We start from the raw sequence: 23,477 nt of genomic DNA on the forward strand, positions 1-23,477 counted from the left end.
TCTTCTTTTGATTTTTTTTTAACCATTAAAAAATGTAAAGACCTTTCTTTACATTTGTAGAAAATGTAGAAAAATAGGCAGCTGGCAAGATTTAGCCCTGAGGCCACAGTTTGTCAACCCCTGCTGTCATGGGGCAGGTCATCGTGGAAAAGGGAGAAGTACTTTTCCTGCCTGTCTGGGGCTGCCACCTTGCACAGACCAAGAGGAGTTCCTAAGCCGTCATGGTAGCAGGTGATCCTAGGATGGTTTCTGGTACTAGGAATGGTTTGCCCTGAGCAACTCACCCATCCGACCAGGACGTAGCTATTTCAATAGTCATCACTGTAACTGGCATGATGGAGCAATTGACAATTTGCAGAACATAGATTGTATCCTTTACAACCTAGATTGTATCCTTTCTTTTAATCACCAGGAAATGGAGGCTCACAGGAGTTAAGTAGCTTACTCAGGTTCACCCAGCCAGAGCCTAGCACAGCTGGGAGCCAAACCCCTGTCCTCCACTATTTCCAGCACAACCCTTGAGCCAATCTAACACGCTGGGCTGTGGCTGGGAAGCCTCTTCTCTCCTCTGTGTGTGGCTCAGTTGGGCCACAGGGATGTCTGAGTTCTGTCTTCAGTGTCACCAGCTCTACGTTCTACCAGCCAAACCAAAGCACCTGCAGATGGTTCGCACCAACCCCACTCCACACTGTGAGCCTGGGGCGGGCAGAAGGGCACACTCCCCAGTCAGCGGAGTGACAGTCTCATCTTGTTTTTCAGGGGGTGAGTTCACTCGCCAGGCTGAGGTGACCTTCGTGGGGCACCCGGGCAAGCTGGTCATTAAGCAGCGGTTCAGCGGCATTGATGAGCACGGGCACCTGACCATCGACACGGAGCTGGAGGGCCACGTGCCGCAGATTCCGTTCGGCTCCTCCGTGCACATTGAGCCCTACACGGAGCTGTACCACTACTCCACCTCCGGTGAGCCCCAGCCGTGTCCCAGGGCCAGCCCCGGACCGGCCACCAGCCTCGTGCTCTTGACCCACCACGGCAGCCGTGAGCTGCGGCTGTCTCTGGGATCTGGAGAGGGAAATACACTGGGCCTTACAGTCACCTTCCCCCCAATTATAGATGTAAGACGCACTCCTTGTAGAGAATTTTGTGCAAAAAAGACAATATGCATAAGTTAGAATTATAAAACCTGGACATAATTTTATGACATTTAAGTGTATTTCCTTTCAGCCTTTTCTCCAGCATCTATCTATTTACATGTATATCAAATATCCCAACACAAAATTTCAAGCTAAAGTAAGTAATTTTACTATACGTCTATATGTACTTTTCTTTTTTTTTTGAGACAGGTTTCCAGCCCAGGCTGGAGTTCAGTGGCGCAATCTCAGCGCACCACAACCTCTGCCTCCTGGGCTCGAGCAATCCTCCTGCCTCAGCTTCCCGAGTAGCTGGGCCTACAGGCACATGCCACCATGCCTGGCTAATTTTTGTATTTTTAGTAGAGATGGACTTTCACTATGTTGGCCAGGCTAGCCTGGAACTCCTGACCTCAAGTGATCCACCTGCCTCGGCCTCCCTAAGTGCTGGGATTACAGGCATGTGCCACTGCGCCCAGCCACATCTATATGTACTTTTAAAAACTACATTTATTCTCCATTTGGTGCCTGGTTTTAAATAATTTCAAACTTACATGAAAACTGAAAATAACCCAAAAAATGTTCACATACTATTTATCTAGCTTCACCAATTGTTAACATTTTGCCACATTTACTTTACCTTTCTTTCCTTTTTTTTCTTTCTTTCTTTCTTTCTTTCTCTCTGTGTATATATATATGCGTGTGTGTGTGTATACATGTTTACTGACCATTTGAGAGTAAGTTGTATATATTATGATAGATCATTCTTTAAACACTTCATTTGTTTTTCCTAAGAACAAGGACATTCTTTTAGAAGGCCACAGTACAGTTATCAAAATTGAGAAATTTAACATGGATACAGAGTGATATGTATAGTTTTTTGTTGTTTGTTTGTATTGAGACAAGCTTTCACCCTGTTACCCAACCTGGAGTGTAGCCTCAACCTCCTGGGCTCAAGTGATCCTCCCACCTCAGCCTCCTGAGTAGCTGGGACTACAAGCACACCACCACGCCTGGCTAATTTAAAAATTTTTTGTACAGATGGGGTTTTGCCATGTTACCCAGGCTTATAGTTTTTATTTAAATAAAATTGCAATCATACCACGCTGTTGTATCTTCACCTTTTCAGTTAATGTCACATCATGAATGTTTAATAGTCTCATTAAGCAGTCTTTGAAACACTTTTTAAGGAATCTGTATGATTCTACTGGATAGCTGTTAATTCAAACCATTTTTCCACTTTCTAAAGCTTGGGTTGCTTCCATTTTCCCCTCTTATTGTGAGTTGAAATGATCATCTTAATTATAAATCTTGGCCAAATTTCTGATTCTTTCTAAGACTCAATTCCTAGAAATAGAAGTGCTGAGTCAAACAATAGGAGTTTTTTATTTTATTTTTGAGACATTGTCTTGCTCACGTAGAGACCCACTGAATATTCATGAACGTGAACTCCTACGGGGGTCATTGAATCCCAGGTTAAGAACACTTTTGTTTTTTTTGTTTTAGTTGCTGTTGTTTTGAGACAGGGTCTTGCTCTGTCACCCAGGTTGTGGTGCAGTGGTGTGATCTCAGCTCACTGCAACCTTCGCTTCCCAGGTTCAAGGGATTCTCCTGCCTCCACCTCCGAAATAGCTGGGATTATAGGAGCCCACCACCAGGCATGGCTAACTTTTTGTATTTTTAGTAGAGACAGGGTTTCTCCATGTTGCCCAGGCTGGTCTCGAACTGCTGACCTCCAGTGATCCTCCCGCCTCGGCCTCCCAAAGTGCTGTGATTACAGCCATGAGCCATCGTGCCTGGCCACCTTTTTAAAGGCTCTCATTAAATTGCTGTTCAGAAAGGTCGAAGCAATTACTGGAGTTTTGTGGTTTGGTTGAGTTCTCCTGGGGAGCTGGGAGACAGTGAAGAAGAGGAGGAACGAGCACCAGGACCACAGTCGCAACTGGCTTAGCAACTGAATGGCCTTTCTGGCGTGTGGGAGCTGGACAGGAGGCAGCTTACACTGATCTTTTATTTATCCTCTGGCTTTTATCCTTCTATTATGGAGAAAACTGCAGCAGAGCACAAAAATATAAAGAGTCTTTTATGCTTCTTTTTTTTTTTTTAAAAAAAACAGGAAGTTGAGGATTTTGTTATATGGGCCATAGTAGGCCCTCTTCTGAGTGGGGAAGACTGTCTCTTCTCTCCTCTGTTCAGGCTTGCTCACTGTGCTTTAGTAATTTTTCCAAACCTGGCTACTGACACTCATTTAATATCTCATTTTTTTGGTATTGCAGAACAGCTTGGTCTAGAGCAGTATGTAGAAATCACCATTTATTGGCCAGACGTGGTACCTCACACCTGTAATCCCAGCACTTTGGAAGGCCAAGGCAGGCAGATCACTTGAGGTCAGGAGTTCAAGACCAGCCTGGCCAACATGGTGGAACCCCGTCTCTACTTAAAATACAAAAAAATGAGCTAAGTGTGATAGCACATGGCTGTACTCCCAGCTACTCAGGAGGCTGAGGTGGGAGAATCGCTTGAACCCAGGAGGCAGAGGTTGCAGTGAGCCACGATCGTGCCATTGCACTCCAGCCTGGGTGACAAGGCAAGACTCTGTGTCAAATAAATAAAATAAAATAAGAAAAATCACCATTTATTGAATCGTAATTGAGATAGCCTATCTAAAGCAGTTAGCACGTCGTGACAGAGTAAATGCTCAGTAAATGGTAGCTTATCTTACTAACACTATTAGTCTGCTTGATTCCAGAAATTTTACGTACATTACCTAGTCTGATCCTCACCTTGACCTATTTTGTATTAGAAATTGAGATCAAAGACGTTGAGTCACCAGCCAGTGGCCACACAGCTTGTGAGTGGTACTAAGTGTGAATTCAAGGGCGTCTCTTTCCAAGTATGTGTCCTCTCCACCTGACCTTCATCTCTAGTTCTGGGAGTTTTCAAAACTTACTGAGAACCAATTGATGAGAAAAGCAACAAATATACATAACATGAATGATACCAATTATCATTTGAGAAATCCAGGTATTTCACAGAATGAGTCCCAGTACAAACAAATGGTCTTATTTAAGCTGTTCTGTCTGATCTGTCATCTGGTGGCCTTATGGGTAGGGAATGCCACTGTTGCTTTTAAAGCCTTTGATTCAGCTTCTTGCATCCTTAACCATCTTCCCTATGTCTTCCTGCCTTGTCCCCTCCATCATTCCCACTCTGCAGTGATCACTTCTTCCTCCACCCGGGAGTACACAGTGACTGAGCCCGAGCGAGAGGGGGCAGCTCCTTCCCGCGTCTACACTTACCAGTGGCGCCAGACAATCACCTTCCAGGAATGCGTCCATGATGACTCCCGGCCAGCCCTGCCCAGCACCCAGCAGCTCTCGGTGGACAGCGTGTTCGTCCTGTACAACCAGGAGGAGAGGATCCTGCGCTATGCTCTCAGCAACTCCATCGGGGCTGTGAGGGGTAAGGGGACACAGCTCATGCTGGGCACAGGTGCTCATGCAGTTTTTAAAACCCTATTCTTTGACATTATTTTTGGTCTCTTTATGCTAAAGTATCTTCTTGCAGGAAAAAAAGAATGTCTTATTATTTGTGATTCTTCGAAAAGCTGCCTGTCTGTTCTTCTAACCAAAGGCCTATTCATGATTCTATTTAGAGTAAAGTGCAGAATGCTAACCTGCTGAGGTGCCTTACGGAGCGGACCCTCTCAAGGGTACTGCTGGCATTGGCAGGGCTTTTAAAACCCTTTAATATTCAACCTTGAAAGAAATTGTAGGCCATGTGCAGTGGCTCACGCCTGTCTTCCCAGCACTTTGGGAGGCTGAGGTGCGTGGATCACTTGAGGTCAGGAGTTCGAGACTAGCCTGGCCAACATGGTGAAACCCCATATCTACTAAAAATACAAAAATTAGCCAGGCATGGTGGCACGTGCCTGTAATCCCAGCTACTTGGGAGGCTGAGGCAGGAGAATCGCTTGAACCCGGGAGGCAGAGGTTGCAGTCAGCCGAGATTGCCGCCACTGCACTCCAGCCTGGGCGATGGAGTGAGACTGTGGCTCAAAAAAAAAAAAAAAAAAAAAAAAAGAAAAAAAGAAATTGTAGGGCCAGGTGCAATAGCAAAAAGAAATTGTAGGGCCAGGTGCAACAGCAAAAAGAAATTGTAGGGCCGAGCGTGGTGGCTCACGCCTGTAATCCCAGCACTTTGGGAGGCCAAGCTGGATGGATCACCTGAGGCCAGGACTTTGAGACCAGCCTGGCCAACATGGAGAAACCCTCTCTCTACTAAAAACACAAAATTTAGCCGGGCGTGGTGGTGTGTGGCTGTAATCCCAGCTACTCGGGGAGGCTGAGGCGGGAAAATCTCTTGAACCTGGGAGGCGAAGGTTGCAGTGAATCAAGATCACACCACTGCACTCCAGCCTGGGCAACAGAGCGAGGCTGTCTCAAAAAAAAAGCAATTGAATTGTGTGGTTAGTGCCCGAGGAAATTAAATAAAATGAGGGAGGGAGCCTAAAACAAACGCTTGCCCTGTGACTGCACACCACTGGCTCTGTGGTCCGGTCTTTGCGCGTTCCTGGCTGGCGCCGTGGTCCGGTCTCTAGGCGTTTCCGGCTGGCGCCGTGGTCCGGTCTCTGCGCGTTCCCGGCTGGCGCCGTGGTCCGGTCTCTGGGCTTTCCCGGCTGGCGCCGTGGTCTGGTCTCTGCGCCTTCCGGGCTGGCGCCGTCGTCCGGTCTGTGGGCGGTCCCGGCTGGCGCAGTGGTCCGGTCTCTGCGTGTGCCCGGCTGGCGCCGTGGTCCGGTCTGTGGGCGCTCCCGGCTGGCGCTGTGGTCCGGTCTGTGAGCGTTCCCGGCTGGCGCCGTGGTCGGGTCTCTGCGCGTTCCGGGCTGGCGCTGTGGTCCGGTCTGAGGGCGTTCCCGGCTGGCGCCGTGGTCCGGTCTCTGGACGTTCCCTGCTGGCGCCGTGGTCCGGTCTCTGCGGGTTCCCGGCTGTCGGGAAGGAGCTGAGGTTTAGTGAGCTTTTGTGACATACCAGTGTCAGACTTCACATTTGTCCATATCTTTAAGACTCGGGGGTCCTGTATAATTGGGTCTGGTCTGGGCCTTAAAATCTTTCCTTTTTTTCAGTTGTCTTTGATTCTTCCTCCATATCCAAATCATTTCTCCAGCTAATTAATTCGTCCTTGCTTTAACTTTATGAAGCAGAAAGAAGGTAGGCGCTCTCCCTCCTGTAGCAACTGTGGCTCCAGGCATCAGGAGGCGGTGCATTTTTGGTGAAGGACCAGATAGTAGATATTTTAGGTTTTGCTGGCTATACAGTCTCTATCACGACATGTCAGCTCTGCCATGGTAGCACAAATGCAGCCATAGACCATACATTAACAAATGAACGGGCTGGTTGCTAATAAAACTTTATTTACAAAAACAGGGAGGGGCCATGCTGGTCCTGCCCCAGGGCAACACAGGAATTGGCTGGTGTCCCATTCCACTCTGCTCTTCTGTGATCACCTTCTTGCTCCCCAGTTATGGTTGACTTTCTGTGGAAGAAGGAAACCTGCAAGAGCTCCTGAAGACTCACTTGGTTCCAATGTCTCTGTCCTCACAGAAGGCTCCCCTGATGCTCTTCAGAATCCCTGCTACATCGGCACTCATGGGTGTGACACCAACGCGGCCTGTCGCCCTGGTCCCAGGACACAGTTCACCTGCGAGTGCTCCATCGGATTCCGAGGAGATGGGCGGACCTGCTACGGTACAGCCTTTGATTCTGACTTGTTGGGGCTGGGAAATCAGGCGAGGAGGAGGCATCCAGATTCTGTAAGCCAGAGAACTGGGTGCAGCGAGGAAGCACGGATGAGATAAACACTGGTGGATATGCCAGGCCTGAATCATTTATGCTTCACATTCACTGTTCCCATGGGTAGACTCAGGAGTACTGGCCCATTCTTTCATCTGATCTAAGCAGCAGAGTAGAATTCCTAAGGCCACACTCCACTCCATCTTAAGAATGCACAGGTTTAAGGGGAGTTGTAAGTCAGAGTTGTTAATGATAACATCAGTAATATAACGATAGCTATAATTTACCCAGGCGCTGTTTGAACTAAGTGCTTCACAAACATCATCTCATTTAATTCTTCAACAACTCTAATGAAATGGATTTTTTGTTCCTTTATTAAAAAAAAAATTGTGGTAAAATATATGTAACATAAAATATACCATTTTAACACTTTTTAAGTGTACAGTTCAGTAGCATTACATACATTCGTTTTATTGTGTAACCATCACCACTGTCCACCTCCAGAACTCTCCATCTTGCAAAACGAACTCTGTACCCATTAAACAACAACTCCCGTTTCCCTCTTCCTTTAGTCCTTGGCAATCACCATTCCACTTCCTGTCTCTATGCATTTGATTATTCTAACGATTGCATATGTGGAATCGTATTGTATTTATTCTTCTGTGACTGGCTTATTTCACATAGCGTAATGTCTTCAAGCCTCACCTATGTTGTCACATGTGTCAGAATTTTTTTCCTTTTTAAGATGAGATACTATTCCATTGCATGTACGTATCACATTTTGTGTAGCCATCCATCAGTGGGCGCGTGCGTTGCTTCCACCTTCCGGCTATTGCAAATAATGTTGTTATGAACGTGGGTGTGCAAATGTCTGTTGAAGTTCCTGCTTTCCGTTCTTTTGGGTATACATTCAAAAGTGGGATTGCTAACTCATGTGGTAATTCTATCTTTAATTTTTTTTTTTTTTTTGAGATGGAGTCTTGCTCTGTCACTCAGGCTGGAGTGCAATGGCGTGATCTTGGTTCACTGCAGCCTCTGCCTCCCAGGCTCAAGTGATTCTCCTGCCTCAGCCTCCCGAGTAGCTGGAACTACAAGTGCTCGCTACTATGCCTGGCTAATTTTTGTATTTTTAGTAGAGACGGGGTTTCACCATGTTGGCCAGGCTGGTCTCGAACTCCTGACCGCAAGTGATCCGCCCTCCTCGGCCTCCCAAAGTGCTGGGATTACAGGCGTGAGCTGCCACGCCTAGCCTTTCCATCTTTAATTTTTTGAGGAACCACCACAACGTTTTCCATAGTGGCTGCAACATTTTATGTTCCCACCTACAGTGCACAAGTGTTTCCATTTCTCCGTCTCCTTGAAAACACTTGTTTTCTGTGCTTTTTAAAATACGAGGCCAGGCGCAGTGGCTCACGCCTGTAATCCCAGCACTTTGGGTGGCCGAGGCGTACGGATCATGAGCTCAGGAGTTCGAGACCAGCCTGGCCAACATGGTGAAACCCCGTCTCTACTAAAATGCAAAAATTAGCCAGGCGTGGTGGCGAGTGTCTGCAGTCCCAGCTACTTGGGAGGCTGAGGCAGGAGAATTGCTTGAGCCTGGGAAGCAGAGATTTCAGTGAGCCGAGATCACACCACTGCACTGCAGCCTGGGTGATAGTGAGACTCCGTCTCCAGAAAAAAAAAAAAAAAAAATAGGGGCCATCCTAATGGGTGTGAGTTTCATTCTATTTATCTATTTATTTATTTATTTATTTTTATTGTTTTTGAGACAGAGTCTCACTCTGTTGCCCAGGCTGAAGTGCAGTGGCACGATCTTGGCTCACTCCAGCCTCAATCTCCTGGGCTCAAGTGATCCTCCCACCTCAGTCTCCCAAATAGCTGGGACTACAGGTGTGCCACCACGCCTGGCTAATTTTGTATTTTTTGTAGAGATGGGGTTTCTCCATGTTGCCCAGGCTGGTCTCAAACTCCTGGGTTCAGGCGATCCACTTACCTTGGTCTCCCAACACTCTTTTCTTGTAGACGAGAAAACTGAGGCTCATTAAAGTGAGCTGTGACAAATAGTATTTGAACACAAGTCTCTGACTCAAGCATCTGTATCACTCCATCTTCTAGTTGCAGTTATTTTATTATTTATAACTTAAGTTCAAATACTTTCATGTAGGCAGCTTGATATTTGTTTGTTACTAAATTTTAATCTACTGCCAAGGGGAAGTCAGTCCACTACCAAGGGCAAGAATGCCAAGTGCTTCAAGCAGTGCTATTTAAGCCTGCAGTTAGTGACAGGGCTCACTAATGAACATAAGGAACGCTGGAAGGAAGCTTCCCTAGTGGGATGAATAGTGTGTTCACATATGGTTGGCTAGAAAAATGAACAGTTCCCTCTACCCCTGCTTGACCGAGGTATAAGAATCTGGCAGACCCAGCAGTCTCAGAAGTTGGGAATCATGCCTGAGGTCTGGAATCCAGCAGCCGCGGCTAATGGCAGATTTGGTGTGCTGATGTAACATGAAGGTTAGAAGATCCTGCTGTCAGGGCCTTGCGGTGTTCGCTTCATAGTGAACCTGCCATGCAAGGTGCCTGTCAGGATGTCTGAAATACTGGAGGGCAGGAACTTGTGTGCATTGTACATGCTGTATGTTTGGCCAGCTTGCTGGTACCTTTGTGTAAGTGGTAGAATTCAGTCTGAGACTCACCTTCCTGGTAATGTATCGCTAGGGAGGGGACATAGTGCCTACTCACCTACAGTAGTCAGTTTCCCAGTATATCCTGCAAAGAGCCTGACAGCCTCAAATGGCTGAATTGGCTCTGGCCAGTTCAAAGCTGCATGATGCCGTGTGTGTGTGTGTGTGTGTGAACGGGGGCCCTCCCAGGCTGCAAAGACAGCTGGTGTGCAGGGGTGGGGCTCCTTCACCGATCCACGCCTCCTCGTTACACAGCCATGCTTCAACTTCGTAAGCCTCCTGGATAGTAATAAAGTGTGGAAGTAACCCGGTCTGCTGCTGTTGAACTGTGACCTCCTGGCTAATTCTGCCCTTGGTGCCTGAGCTTGCCACAGTGGGAGTGCTTCACTTCAGAAGGCACAACCAGCCATCCCTTATGTAATCTGCACCATCCTAGAAAATCCTCCAATATCCTTGTCCAGGAAGACAGGTGGTTGCATGTAGACTTGCTTTTGTCCCGTGGTGAGTGTTTGTTCTGACTTATTACCTCCGTGGAATGCGAGTGTATTCCCAGTCAGGACACTTATTGTTCTGGGTCACTAGAACATGACTTGAAGTGTTAATGCATCGAGACATGAGGCTTAAAATAGGAAATTGCATTAAGCAGATCACTTCATGTGTTATTTTGACCTGGGAAGTGCGTTAGAGGAGAATGAGGATGAGCCTTTGTGATTCAGTGTGCAGCGCTGATATAATGGTATATGACACCCCAAACAAGGGTGGTTTTGGTGAGACGTCACACAGTGAACCTCCACAGTAATTTGGAGAAGATTTCACAGAGCTCTGTGATTCACTCTGGTCCATGGCAGGATGGCTCCCACTGTTTCTCAATTTAGAGCATGTAGAGATAGTTTGGGCTCATCTCTCATTGAGTAATCATTGAGTATGTAGAAGGCATTTAGCAAATTGGCAATGAGACTCTTCTCCTCTAAGAGCCTGGCCTTTATGAAAGGGAAAAATTGGAGAAACTTACAGTTGTTGAAAATACGTGAAAAGTAGCCCCTCTGAAAAAAGTAAAGAAGGAGGCAGCAATGACAAGAAGGATCCAGGATTTTCCTATTGAGTTAGAAAGTTATCCTGTAAAAGGAAATCTCTTTCCAGAGAAGAGGTTGACCAGTTGCTAAATAATAGGAATCATCATTTTCCAGCAGATACTGTGGTATGTTATGAGAGACAGTTATTGACACTTTACAATTTCCACTGAAGAAAGGGTTAAGGACCTGGCTTCAATTTATAGAAAAGAAGATTTTTTTTTTTTTTTTTTTTTGAGACAGACTCTTGCTCTGTCACCCAGGCAAGAGTGCAATGATGCAATCTCAGCTCACTGCAACTTCCACCCCCTGGGTTCAAGTGATTCTCCTGCCTCAGCCTCCCAGGTAGCTGGGATTACAGGTACATGCCACACGCCCAGCTAATGTTTGTATTCTTAGTGGAGATGGGGTTTCACCATGTTGATCAGGCTGGTCTCGAACTCCTGACCTCAGGTGATCCGTCTGCTTCGGCCTCCCAGAGTGATGGGATTACAGGTATGAGCCACCTCGCCTGGCCCTAGAAGAGAAGATTTAAATTAGGAAGAATTTCCAAACTACGAAGACCATGAACTAATTTCCAAACTACGAAGACCATGAGCTGGGAAATTGAATTGCTAGGGTCTTGTCCCTTAAGAAAGAGTGTTATCTAGTCTAGCATGTATGTGTAAGCCTGCATGGAGGAGGAGGTTGTGTTAGGGAACCATCCCCTCCATCATCCCAGCAGCCCTGAGGTCTTATTTGTCAATAGCTTTTCAGGTAGGGCAAGAGAGAAGAGCCTGGTCAACATAGAAGCTTTTTTCAAAACACAGCTTCCCCTTGCATAAATGTTCCCAGGCAGAAACAGAGCTTGAAGAAGATCCCCTGTGATTTTGCTCTGTCTTCTTGATTGAAAACTGCTGCTCTATGCTCTCGTGCTTTGGCAATAGAGTCAAGTCACTGAGCCCTGCAGTGTGTACAATGTTTCCAGACATCTGTGCTGGGAGTGTCCTCTGAGAGTTGCAGCACAGAGGCAGTGGAAACAGGAAGCCCCTTTTTTCTCCCATGTAGGAGCGGCAGCTAATGGATGGAGCTGTGAAGTCCACACGTGCTGGGTGCACTCCTCCCCCATGGCCATCCCCAGCTTCAGCTTGCATAAGAGCCTGCTTTGGGAGGGGCTTTGTTCCAGAACCTTCTGGCTGTGCCTGGTTCAGTACTGAGACCTTGTGTCTTAAACATGTCACAGAACACACACATATCAGTATAGTCTCTAAAAGTTGAATAGCATTTGGTTTGGCTGTTTGCCTAGGTACAGGACAAACTATGGGGCTGATGTGGCAAGAATGCTTGTCTTGTGCAATGTTGACCAATAGGCCAGCAGGACATTTCTCTCACCAACAAAGGCCTGGCTAGACTGGCCATTGAAGGTGGACATAGGAGGCTTTGACTCCCACGTGTCAAAGATTCACATGAAAGCATTGGGGAAGAGATTTATGAGTGGTGGAAGAGTTGTGTGGTCTCAGCCATTATGAGAAACATGTCTTATTTGTTTTAGGTCTAAAACATGTCTAAATTTGTTTTAGAATAAGAGCTGTGGCTCACGCCTGTAATCCCAGCACTTTGGGAGGCCCTCCTCATGCACGTCTCAGGGTTTTAGAAATGCCAGAAGTAGCTGTCTACACTCTTGAGTATGAGGTTGACGTGGGAAGAACCTTGTGTAACTGTTCATTTCAACCCCCATCAGTGGCCACGTAACCAGGGGGATGACAGGTTAGCTTAATTTCTTGCCTGGGCTCACCAGCCTTACACGAGTGGTAGCCATAGCCTGGCGCCCAAAGCCTGGCGGCCATCCGAGGGCCGTGTTCCCAGAGTCAGCGGAATTCATCACCATGGCTGGGGTGTTGGATGAATCCCTGGTTAGTATAATCATAGCTGGGTGTCTGGAGCGTTGCTGGGTGCTTCTCTGGCCTCCATCTATTTTCTGTAATCTGCAGAAGAACCCTCAAGATGAGTAGTAGTATACTTATTTACCAAAGGGGGAACTGAGGCTGAGTAGTTGGATAACTTGCCCAAGACCACACAAGTTAGTAGCTAAAGGAAGCAGGATTTGAACCTAGCGAGGTCCAACTCCAAAGCCTATGTTTGTTTACTCCACGTTACCCCATGATGGTGGCTGTGGCATTGTCATAGGGAAGGACATCACTCTCCTAGTTCATTTACAGTCTTATGAGTGAATGACTTCCCTTTTAGTCCATTAAGCCCTAGATAATATTCAAAAATTCACAATTAAGCTGTAAATTGTTCAACTTTCCTTTGTAACAGTAATGGAGAAAGTAATATTTTTGAATAACAGCATATTTATACAAGTTTAGAACTTAAATATAGGACTTGAAATTCTCAAGTTTAGGACTTGAGAATATATTTAATATTCAGAGACTCTCAGTATTCAGAGTCCAGAGATGTGTCTCTGTGTCCTTGTAACATGTATTTGGCAATCTAATGGGAGAGACTCATGTTCAGGGGTCCCAGGCTCAGCAGTTAACTCCAGGAGAGGTGGGGGAAGCACACGTTTCCCTGGGAGAAGGGTGTGGGGATCACTCTCTCCAGTTATGCACAGACCAAAATTGTATTTAACACTACTTTTGGTATATAGAAAATTTGTTTTAGGCCAGGCGCGGTGGCTCACGCCTGTAATCCCAGCACTTTGGGAGGCCGAGACGGGCGGATCACGAGGTCAGCAGATCGAGACCATCCTGACTAACACGGTGAAACCCTGTCTCTACTAAAAATACAAAAATTAGCCGGGCGCGGTGGCGGGCGCCTGTAGTCCCAGCTACACGGGAGGCTGAGGCAGGAGAATGACGTGAACCCGGGAGGCGGAGCTTGCAGTGAGTGGAGATCGGGCCACCGCACTCCAGCCTGGGTGACAGAGCGAGACTCCGTCTCAAAAAAAAAAAAGAAAATTTGTTTTAGGCTGGGGCGGCGGATCACACCTGTAATCCCGGTACTTTGGGAGGCCAAGCCGGGTGGATCGTGAGGTCAGGAGTTTGAGACCAGCCTGGCCAACATGTTGAAACCTCGTCTCTACTAAAAATACAAAAATTGGCCAGGCGTGGTGGCGCACACCTGTAATCACAGCTACTGGGGAGGCTGAGGCAGGAGAATCACTTGAACCCTGGAGGCAGAGGTCGCAGTGAACCGAGATCGCACCATTGCACTCCAGCACTGGGCGACAGAGCAAGACTCCACCTCGGGAAAAAAAAAAAAAAGAAAATTTGTTTTAAAATTGATCTATTGTTAGGTGAAAATGCTATTTTATTATAGTCAGTAATGTTTGAAGAGGTTTTAAAAAAGCCTGCATTAAAAAAAAATTTGCTGCAGATATTGACGAATGTTCAGAACAACCCTCAGTGTGTGGGAGCCACGCAGTCTGCAATAATCACCCAGGAACCTTCCGCTGCGAGTGTGTGGAGGGCTACCAGTTTTCAGATGAAGGAACGTGTGTGGGTAAGTTCTCCAGGTAACTTCTCAAAACATTATTCACATGGTGTGCATTAGCTCTTGTGCAAAAGGTCTGGTTCCAGGTAAAAATGAGTCTGGTCAAGTTGGAAGGAGCTGGGAAGGGTAATTTACAAAGATGAATCAGACTTAGCCCCTGCCCTCCAACTATCTGGAGAGTCACAAGTACAGTGAGTAAGCAACATTATTGCCTACACTAGTAATACCATCACCTCTCCTGTTGCCAGCTTTTGCATTACATTTGCCTTATAAACTTCTTTTAATCATTTTTATTATGCTTTTAATAACTATAAAGCTATTAGACATGTTTCTTCCAGTAATCAGTAGCCTTGGGATTCATATTGAGGAACCACCTTATAGGTACTTTTGTTATCATTACCTATCTTAGATTGAATTCTACCTGAGTTACATCTAAAATTCCAATTGGGGTCGTTCTCTTTATGGATTTTAATTTTACCAACCACGAGCAGCAGCATAATTTCTTAGCCTTATTGAAGTAAGTTGCAGCTCTTGATTAGGCTAATTATGCTCTTGCTGAATGATGATTTTGGTGGTGATAAGGAAGGGCCAGCCACAAACAGCCAGATTGTTTAAATTCTTCCTCTTTTTCCTCCTGCTGCACTTTGACCTGGTGGTTCAAGATTCTTGAACGACCAAGGCCAGCATGTTCCCAGGTCTGGAGGGTGACATGTCAAACGGGCATCTGAACTCAACATGTCTTCCCAATTTAAAACAGATTCGTCTTGTACCATGTCAGCAAACCATCTTCTTGCCTTTCCCTCACTGTTCACCAAACCCTAGAATATTTTCTTTTGGCTCTGTCTCAAAGCTTGGGTAAGGCTGCCAAGGTCCTGGGGTGAGGTGGTGTCTTGAGGGTGGGAGGGAACAGGCAGTTCTCATGTTTTGAGTGTGACCCAAACATCTGTGAGCTCAGGGAGGCCAGTCCCCTCTGCACAGTTGAGATTTTCACTCTGCTAAAGTTACTGCTGCTGCTTTTTTTTTTTCCTCAGTAAAGAACATCAGTTTCTGCGTATTTGGCATGATTTCTTTCTCTGCTGCTTGAGGCTAAGGAGATTCAAAAGTTTAATTTTAATGACCATACCATTTACATTACACTTCAGCTCAAGCTTGGGCAGTGGATACCTTATCCCTTGGGTGATGATGTGCACGGTAACTGAGATCCATCCTGGGACACCTGTGTGGAGCATGGTGACCTAGGTTTCTGGATCCAGTCATTCCTGATGTCCACACTCACTGAAGGGGCAGGGCGGGGTGCAAGACGGGTGCTGGGCAAATGTCTGCTTCAGGCATTTACTTCTGAGGAAGGCACCCTTTCTGGGGCTCAGTTCCTCGTCTGTAAAATGAGGTGATTAGACCTGATCATTGGTTTCCTGTGACCCATGGAGCTCTTGGAGGTGCCTCCAGAGCTGTCAAGGAGGACACAGGCCAGCTGTGGGCAGGCTGTCATCCTCTCCCCTGATCTCTAGCCTCCTTTTTTTTTTTTTTTTTTTTTTGAGATAGAGTTTTGCTCTTGTCACCCAGGCTGGAGTGCAATGGCGCGATCTTGACTCACTGCAACCTCTGCCTCCAGGGTTCAAGCAATTCTTCTGCCTCAGCCTCCCAAGTAGCTGGGATTACAGGCACCTGCCACCGTGCCTGGCTAATTTTTGTATTTTTAGTAGAGACGGGGTTTCACCATGTTGGCCAGGCTGGTCTCGAACTCCTGACCTCAGGTGATCTGCCTGCCTCAGCCTCCCAAAGTGCTGGGATTACAGGTGTGAGCCACCATGCCCGGCCTATATATTTGAGGGAGAACATCTTCACCACTTTTAATTGGCTCCTTTGAGACTCACTGTGCAGAGAGAAGGCTCACTGTAGAACCAAGTCTGCCTACGTGCATTCAAAGAAATAACTCTGGCTTGTCACTGAGTAATTGAGTGGTCATTCTATCTCTCTTAGAATTCCTTGTTAAAACAGTGTTGTAGATTGGAAGCCAGCACTGGGAAGGTTACCCTGCAGGTCAGAAAGGGGCAAGGTGAAGAAATAAACAGGGCAAGGTGTGCTCTGCCAACTGTGAGGGGCTGGGGGCTCAGGCAGGGTTGTGGGCTGGCCAGGAGGAGTTCTCTTTTCCTGAGGATTGGTATCCATTATGGGGGGAGGGATGTTTGTGGACTTCCGTCTTTGGCATTTTCTGTAAGCTCATGACTCTCTTTGCCCCTGGGTACCAACTTTTGCAGTTAATTGAAATGTGCAAAACATGTTTTTCTGAAGGAAAGATGAGCCTCAGCTTGCCTGTAAGTCACCTTGATGTGAAGACGTAGACACCCCTCTGAATGGACATAGGCCTGTGACACTGGGCTGGCCTATGGAGTGTGGTGAACTTGCGGTCCTACTTCACCTGCCCTGGGCATCTTGGTGCAGGGCACGATGGCATGCATCAGCTCTTCTCTCGAGGCAAGAACAGGGCCAGGCTTAGGCAAAAAGCTGCAGCAGTTCACTTCCAGTATGCCAAGCACAAAGAGGCCCGTAGACTGTGATTCTCTTAAGAGTCCTGATAATAGAACTCATGGAAGGAGGGCTGAGGAGTAGGTGAGTGTCACAGAGGCTAGGTGATAGTACCCCATCTTGTGCTGCTGCCTCAACGTGGAAGGCAAGGGTTGAGGTCTACAGGGTGATTTTCAATGACTGGTTCAGTTACTCTGGGGTTCCTAAGGCACCATTGCATTTTGCTTCTGATTTTCTAAAAGCATTCAGAGCCAGGACAAAGCCCCATCCTCCCAATGTCAGAACACAAATCTTTCCCTCCCAGCAGGTCTTGGGTAGCTGGATTATCCCAGATGAAGGAGGACTCATGTTTCTCCTCCATGAGTCTTCCTAAGATTGATTTCAGTTTGTCCTGCCTTAAGTGCAGACAGAGAGAGAGAGAGAGAGAGAGAGAGAGAGAGAGAGAGGGTTGGGGGTGGGGGGAAGAACATAAGCCTCTGAGAATTACACAATTTGTCTAAGGCCATGTGGTTGACCCGTGGTTCCTGATATATACCAAGGCTGCCTACTCCAAAGGCTCACAGTCTTCTAACCATAACCATACCCATCTCCTTGGCTTGGAAACATTTATTTGTCCTTCCTTGGTAGCAAGTGGGTGACTGACTTGGGCATTTGTAGTGAATGTTCCACCTGTCCAGGGTGGGCCAAGGCTGAAGACACCACGTGGAAGTCTCAGCTCCTTCCTTCCAAGCGGTCTCTACAGAGTTGCCATCAGAAGTGTGGCATCGGCAGATGTCCCACCCCCATATCCAGATGAAGGGAAAGTTGGGTCCTGAGGACCCGTGATGGGGATCTGGTTTGGAGAGTGGCCTGAGACAGACCCCCAGAGTGAAACTGAGGTCAAGCCAGGCGGAATGACCAACCACGGTGTTAGTCAGTCAAGACCCATCAGAGGCAGAACCCAGGTGGGAGGAAATGGTGACGGCAGTGGTACCAGCCCAGTGAGGAGTGGGGTGGGGATGAAGCTGTGGACGTGCCTAGAGGTCTAGGGTCCAGGCATGGACCCTCTTTATAGAGCTGGGAGGGGCACGTGGCCTGCTCAGCCGACTTTCTTCCTAAGACTGTGCATCAACCTTTCGTTCTGAAGCTGTTGTGGACCAACGCCCCATCAACTACTGTGCAACTGGCCTGCATAACTGCGACATACCCCAGCGGGCCCGGTGTATCTACACAGGAGGGTCCTCCTATACCTGTTCCTGTTTGCCAGGCTTTTCTGGGGATGGCCAAGCCTGCCAAGGTATGTGGTTGCTCTGATTTTCCCGTGTGTAACCTGAGGAAGTTTCCTAGGTGGTACCTGGCATGTGCCAATCACCACCTCACTCCCAAATAAAAGAAAGAATTCTTCTGTCATCTCCATTGAGTTAATGAGTTGCTTTTCATATCTCTCTAGTAGTTTGAACTATGCATTTTCTTTCGGGGGCTGTTCTCATTGGTGACTGTTTTGTTCTAGGTGACTAGTTCATTCAGGTGACAATTAGACACCTGCTCTCTGCTAGGAACTGGGGATATTTTCTGTCTTTCACGAAGAAACAAACTGCCCTTTTACATGGAGGACATGCATGGAGCTTAAAGTCCGTCCCTTTATTTAATAAGATGTATTAATATATAGTCATTCAACTGGCTTGTTCTAACCTTCTTCTTCAAAAAAGCAAAGTTCTCTGATTGAATGAATGACTGCAGGTCAAAGAGTAAATGACTTAATATAATTCCTTCAGACTTGAGCTTCTTGGCTGCCAGGGTGCTCTTACAGGTAATTTTAGGTAAGATAACCCATGAATAGAGTACCCTGAGTCTCTTGGTTTGCACAATCGCTTGATATTATACCATAGAGTATTTCTAAAAAGTCCCAACTAAGATAGAATTTCTGAGATACTTTCTCTATTACTGAACATGTGGATGTTTTCTCCCTTTCTGTCAAGTAGTTAATAATCTGTTGGTCAACACTCAGACAGTTTTGAAGCTCTCATTTATGACAGGAGGGATCATTTTATAATGCAAATAGATCCTGTCTTTTCCCCTGTTGTAAGGTTGATACAAACATTCTTTTCTTTCTTTCTTTTTTTTTTTTTTTGAGATGGAGTTTTGCTCTTGTTGCCCAAACTGGAGTGCGGTGGCACGATCTCAGCTCACTGCAACCTCCGCCTCCCGGGTTCAAGCGATTCTCCTGCCTCAGCCTCCAGAGTAGCTGGGATTACAGGCGCGCATCACCATGCCTGGCTAATTTTTTGTATTTTTAGTAGAAACAGGGTTTCACCATGTTGGTCAGGCTGGTCTCTCAAAACTCCTGACCTCAGGTGATCTGCCCGCCTCGGCCTCCCAAAGTGCTGGGATTACGGGTGTGAGCCACGGCGCCTGGCCAAAAACATTTTTCATGAAAACATTGTTGCCAAAGTGAAACACATTTGTAAGTGCAACAGATAGAAATTGGGGAGTTAGTGATTTGATAGTTAATGTTTAGTGAGTTTTGAAATACTCTTCCCAGATCAGAAGCAGGTTCCCATAGATTTGAGTAAGTGGCTTAAATTATTGGGTAAACTCCGAATTCCAGAAGAAATCTCATTGTCCCTGGGCCTGGTGGCTGTTTTACAGATGTGGATGAATGCCAGCCAAGCCGATGTCACCCTGACGCCTTCTGCTACAACACTCCAGGCTCTTTCACGTGCCAGTGCAAACCCGGTTATCAGGGAGACGGCTTCCGCTGTGTGCCCGGAGGTAAGGTGGTGGGACATCTGGAGTTGGTAGCCCATTGCCCTATCCATAAATCCAGTGCACATGGCCCTGGGAGAGAAGGTGAGGTGGGAAAGTAGGAGGCTCCATGGAGAGTTCTAAGAGTTGTTGAGGTGGGAGATCAGAGCATGGACTGCAACGCAGAACATTCTTTGAAATGGTAGAACATCAGATGGGAACAGCGCCTGTAATCCCAGTACTTTAGGAGGCCAAGATGGGTGAATCACTTGAGGTCAGGAGTTCGAGATCAGCCTGGCCAACATGGCAAAACCCCCTCTCAACTAAAATTACAAAAATTAGTCAGGCGTGGAGGCATGTGCCTGTAATCCCAGCTACTCCGGAGGCTGAGGCATGAGAATCGCTTGGGCCTGGGAGGCAGAGGTTGCAGTGAGCTGCAATTGAGCCACTGTAGTCCATCCTGGGTGACAGAGTGAGACTGCCTCAAAAAAAAAAAGAAAAAAAAAAAGAATTTATTTGACACCTTAGACTGGAGTTAACCAATTGTGTTATTTATTTTTAATTGCTGCTGCTGTTGTTGGTCAGATATATTCATGCCGCTATAAATGTTTTCAATTAGAGATAAGTAAACATGTTCATCTTATCGCTTTTTAAGCAGTTAAAAACTATTTAAATAACCATCCCCTTCACTAGTCTGTGAGCACATTGAGGGTGGTGCAGGTACATTTTATTTTTTTGTGTGTTTCCAGCACCCAGTGGAGTATTTGGTATATGGTGGGGCTCACAGCTATTTATAGCTGTTGAAGAAATAAATGAATGCACCAGCTCCATTCCTCCAAAAGCATTTGGAAATCTTTGTTTATCTTCACTCTCAGTAAGACTAGTTTTTAGAGTAGCTGTCTATCAAAAAAGAGAAAATATCAGATTAAGATTTAAATTTTGATGTATAGTAGCACAAATTGTTAGTCTAAATTATTTTCTTCTGCTTAAAATGGGGGTTAGCAAACTACGGCTCATGGGCCAAATCTGGCTGGCTGTTTTTGTAAATAAAGTTTTATTGGAACACAGCCATGCTTATGTATAGTCTATGGCTGCTTTCATGTTACAAAGGCTGAGTTCAGTAGTTGTGACAGAGACTGTAAGCTCTGCAAAGCCTAAAAAGCATAAATAGGCCGGGTGCCATGGCTGTCACCTGTAATCCTAGCATTTTGGGAGGTCGAGGTGGACAGATTACTTGAGTCCAGGAGTTTGAGAAACCAGCCTGGGCAACATAGCGAGACCCTGTTTCTACAAAAAATACAAAAATTAGCTGGGTGTGGTGCGACACACCTGTAGTCCTAGCTCCTTGGGGGGCTGAGGTGGGAAGATTGAGCCAGGGAGATTGAGGCTGCAGTGAGCCAAGATCACACTACACCCCAGCCTGGGTGACAGAGTGAGATCCTGTCTCAAAAAAAAAAAAAAAAAGTATAAATAGCCTACTATGTGGGCTCTTGACAGAAAAAGTTTGCTGACTCCTGGCTTCAATAAACCCAGGCAAGGCAACCTTTTGTTCCTGAAATTATGGGAACAAATACCACCACTCATAGATTTTAATGGGCGGGTTATATAGAGAAGAGTTTATGATCATTTGAGTCAAGACATTCCAGCCACTATTAAAAAATGACTAATATTCATTGGCCAAGCACGGTGGATCACACCTGTAATCCCAGCACTTTGGGAGGCCGAGATGGGTGGATCACGAGGTCAGGAGATCAAGACCATCCTGGCTAACATGGTGAAACCCCGTCTCTACTAAAATACAAAAAAAATTGGCCGGGCATGGTGGTGGGCGCCTGTAGTCCCAGCTACTCAGGAGGCTGAGGCAGGAGAATGGCGTGAACCCGGGAGGCGGAGCTTGCAGTGAGCTGAGATCACGCCACTGCACCCCAGCCTGGGCGACAGAGCGAGACTCCGTCTCAAAAAAAAAAAAAAGACTAATATTCATTATTTCCTTAGACTTGCTTCACATCTCCAGTTTAAAGAGAAGCAGATGTTTCCAATTTTGTTTTTTTGTTTTTTTGTTTTTTTAACCTGACTTTTTGTCCCCTCTTGAAAACTCTGTTGACTAAACAGAAACAGATCCAGACGTGTAGGCTGGGATCTAAAGATGGGACAAAGATAAAATCAATAAGGGCTGCTTGCCAGGATCGTTTATATATTGGATCTTGTTCCCTTAAGAAGTTTAACATTTGGTTATATACTGGAGAGAGTGTGCATTAGAAACGTGTAAGAGTGTTCATTGAGTATTGTTTGTAATAGAAAAAGATCTAAATGACTGCAAACAAGAGGAACAAACAGATGACTTTTGGTATAATCCATACAATGAAATAACATATAGCAGTTAAAATGAATGAACTAGAGTTCAGGGGTAAGTCTCAAAAACATAATGTTGAGCAAAAGAATTTATAAAAGGATATGTATAGCATGGCCCCATGCGTATAAAACATAAGCCTATGTGAAAATATGCCTACATGTGTTATGTTATGTACATACATAAGAAAGCTACAACATGCACAGTGAATGAGAAATGAAAAGTTCGGGATAGAGGTTATCTCTATAATGGGAGAGAGAATTGGGATTGGGGAGGGATACATGGTGTGTCTTAGTCTGTTTGGGGCTGCTCTGGCAAAACCACAGACTGGGGGCTTATAAACAACAGAAACTTGTTTCTCATAGTTCTGAAGGCCGGAAAGTCCGAGATCAATGTGCTGACAAGTTGTGTGTCTGGCGAAGGCCCACTTCCTAGTTCACAGACAGCCAGACATCTTTCTGCGATGTCCTTATATGCTAGAAAGGGCAAGGGGTCTCTTTGGGGACGCTATTATAAGGGCACCACTAAGGTCATTCATGAGGGCCCCCCCTGTCATGACCTAGTCACCTCCTGGTGGCCTCACCCCCACTGCCATCCCCTTGGGAGTTAGGATTTCAGTATATGAATGTGGGAGGGAACGTAAACATTCAGCACAAGAGCTGCATTTGTGTTTCTAAAGTTTTATTTTTCAGTCAGAATATGAATACAGATATTTTCATCATATTATTCTAAATTGCATATGACTAAAATACTTTATGAAGGCCAGACACAGTGGCTCATGCCTGTAATCCCAGCACTTTGGGAGACCAAGGAGGGTGGATCACCTGAGGTCACGAATTCAAGACCACCCTGGCCAACATGGTGAAACCCTGTCTCTATTAAAAATACAAAAATTAGGCCAGGTGTGGTAGCTCACACCTGTAATCCCAGCATTTTGGGAGGCCAAGGCGGGCAGATCACCTGAGGTTGGGAGTTCAAGACCAGCCTGACCAACGTGGAGAAACCCCATCTACTGAAAATACAAAATTAGTTGGGCGTGGTGGTGCATGCCTGTAATCCCAGCTACTCGGGAGCCTGAGGCAGGAGAATCACTTGAACCCGGGTGGCAGAGGTTGCGGTGAGTCGAGATCACACCATTGCACTCCAGCCTGGGCAGCAAGAATGAAACTCCTTCTCAAAAAAAAAAAAAAAATTTGCTGGGTGTGGTGGCATGTGCCTGTAATCCTAGCTACTCAGGAGGTTGAGGCAGGAGAATAACTTGAGCATAGGAGGCGGAGGTCGCAGTAAGCCAAGATTGCACCACTGCACTCCAGCATGGGTGACAGAGAAAGACTCCATCTCTAAATAATAAATAAATAAATAAATAAATACTTTATGAAACATTACAGGGAGAAAAATAATGCATAGTGTCATCTGGTCTCCTGGTGCCTATCATAGTGAAGGACAGGGATCATACAGCACTTATTTGGTACTTACTGTATACAGAAGGGGCTAGTTTCCAAAAGAAAACTAAACTGGCTTTGAAGGTGAGCCAGTTAAGATCATGGCTACTGTAACGTCAACTGATAACAGACAAACTACAAGAAATGGTGATTTGTTCCTCTTTGTCTTCTGCACGCTGCTCCACATCCTGTGTATGGATTGTAAAGTTAGTTTAGTGGCTTGCTGTTCTCACTTTCTTTTAATGGAATGTTGAAATAGCAAACAATAATCTAGAAAATATCAGATTGAGA

The 23,477-nt window shown here is 46.2% G+C and overlaps 1 protein-coding gene across 1 annotated transcript in view; it reads left to right on the plus strand.

Annotated features, from left to right (window-relative positions):
* The window catches only part of NID1 (nidogen 1), a 90,457-nt gene that overhangs the window by 36,504 nt on the left and 30,476 nt on the right, over nt 1-23,477 (plus strand). Inside the window, exons 7-12 of the mRNA XM_033195847.1 lie at nt 760-960; nt 4,344-4,589; nt 6,728-6,871; nt 14,028-14,153; nt 17,797-17,946; nt 19,299-19,421. Of these exons, the coding sequence (XP_033051738.1) occupies nt 760-960; nt 4,344-4,589; nt 6,728-6,871; nt 14,028-14,153; nt 17,797-17,946; nt 19,299-19,421 (990 nt within the window). The remainder of the gene's footprint in view (nt 1-759; nt 961-4,343; nt 4,590-6,727; nt 6,872-14,027; nt 14,154-17,796; nt 17,947-19,298; nt 19,422-23,477) is intronic.

Source organism: Trachypithecus francoisi, unplaced genomic scaffold, assembly GCF_009764315.1.
Source record: "Trachypithecus francoisi isolate TF-2019V2 unplaced genomic scaffold, Tfra_2.0 Lachesis_group5, whole genome shotgun sequence".
NCBI classification, from domain to species: domain Eukaryota; kingdom Metazoa; phylum Chordata; class Mammalia; order Primates; family Cercopithecidae; genus Trachypithecus; species Trachypithecus francoisi.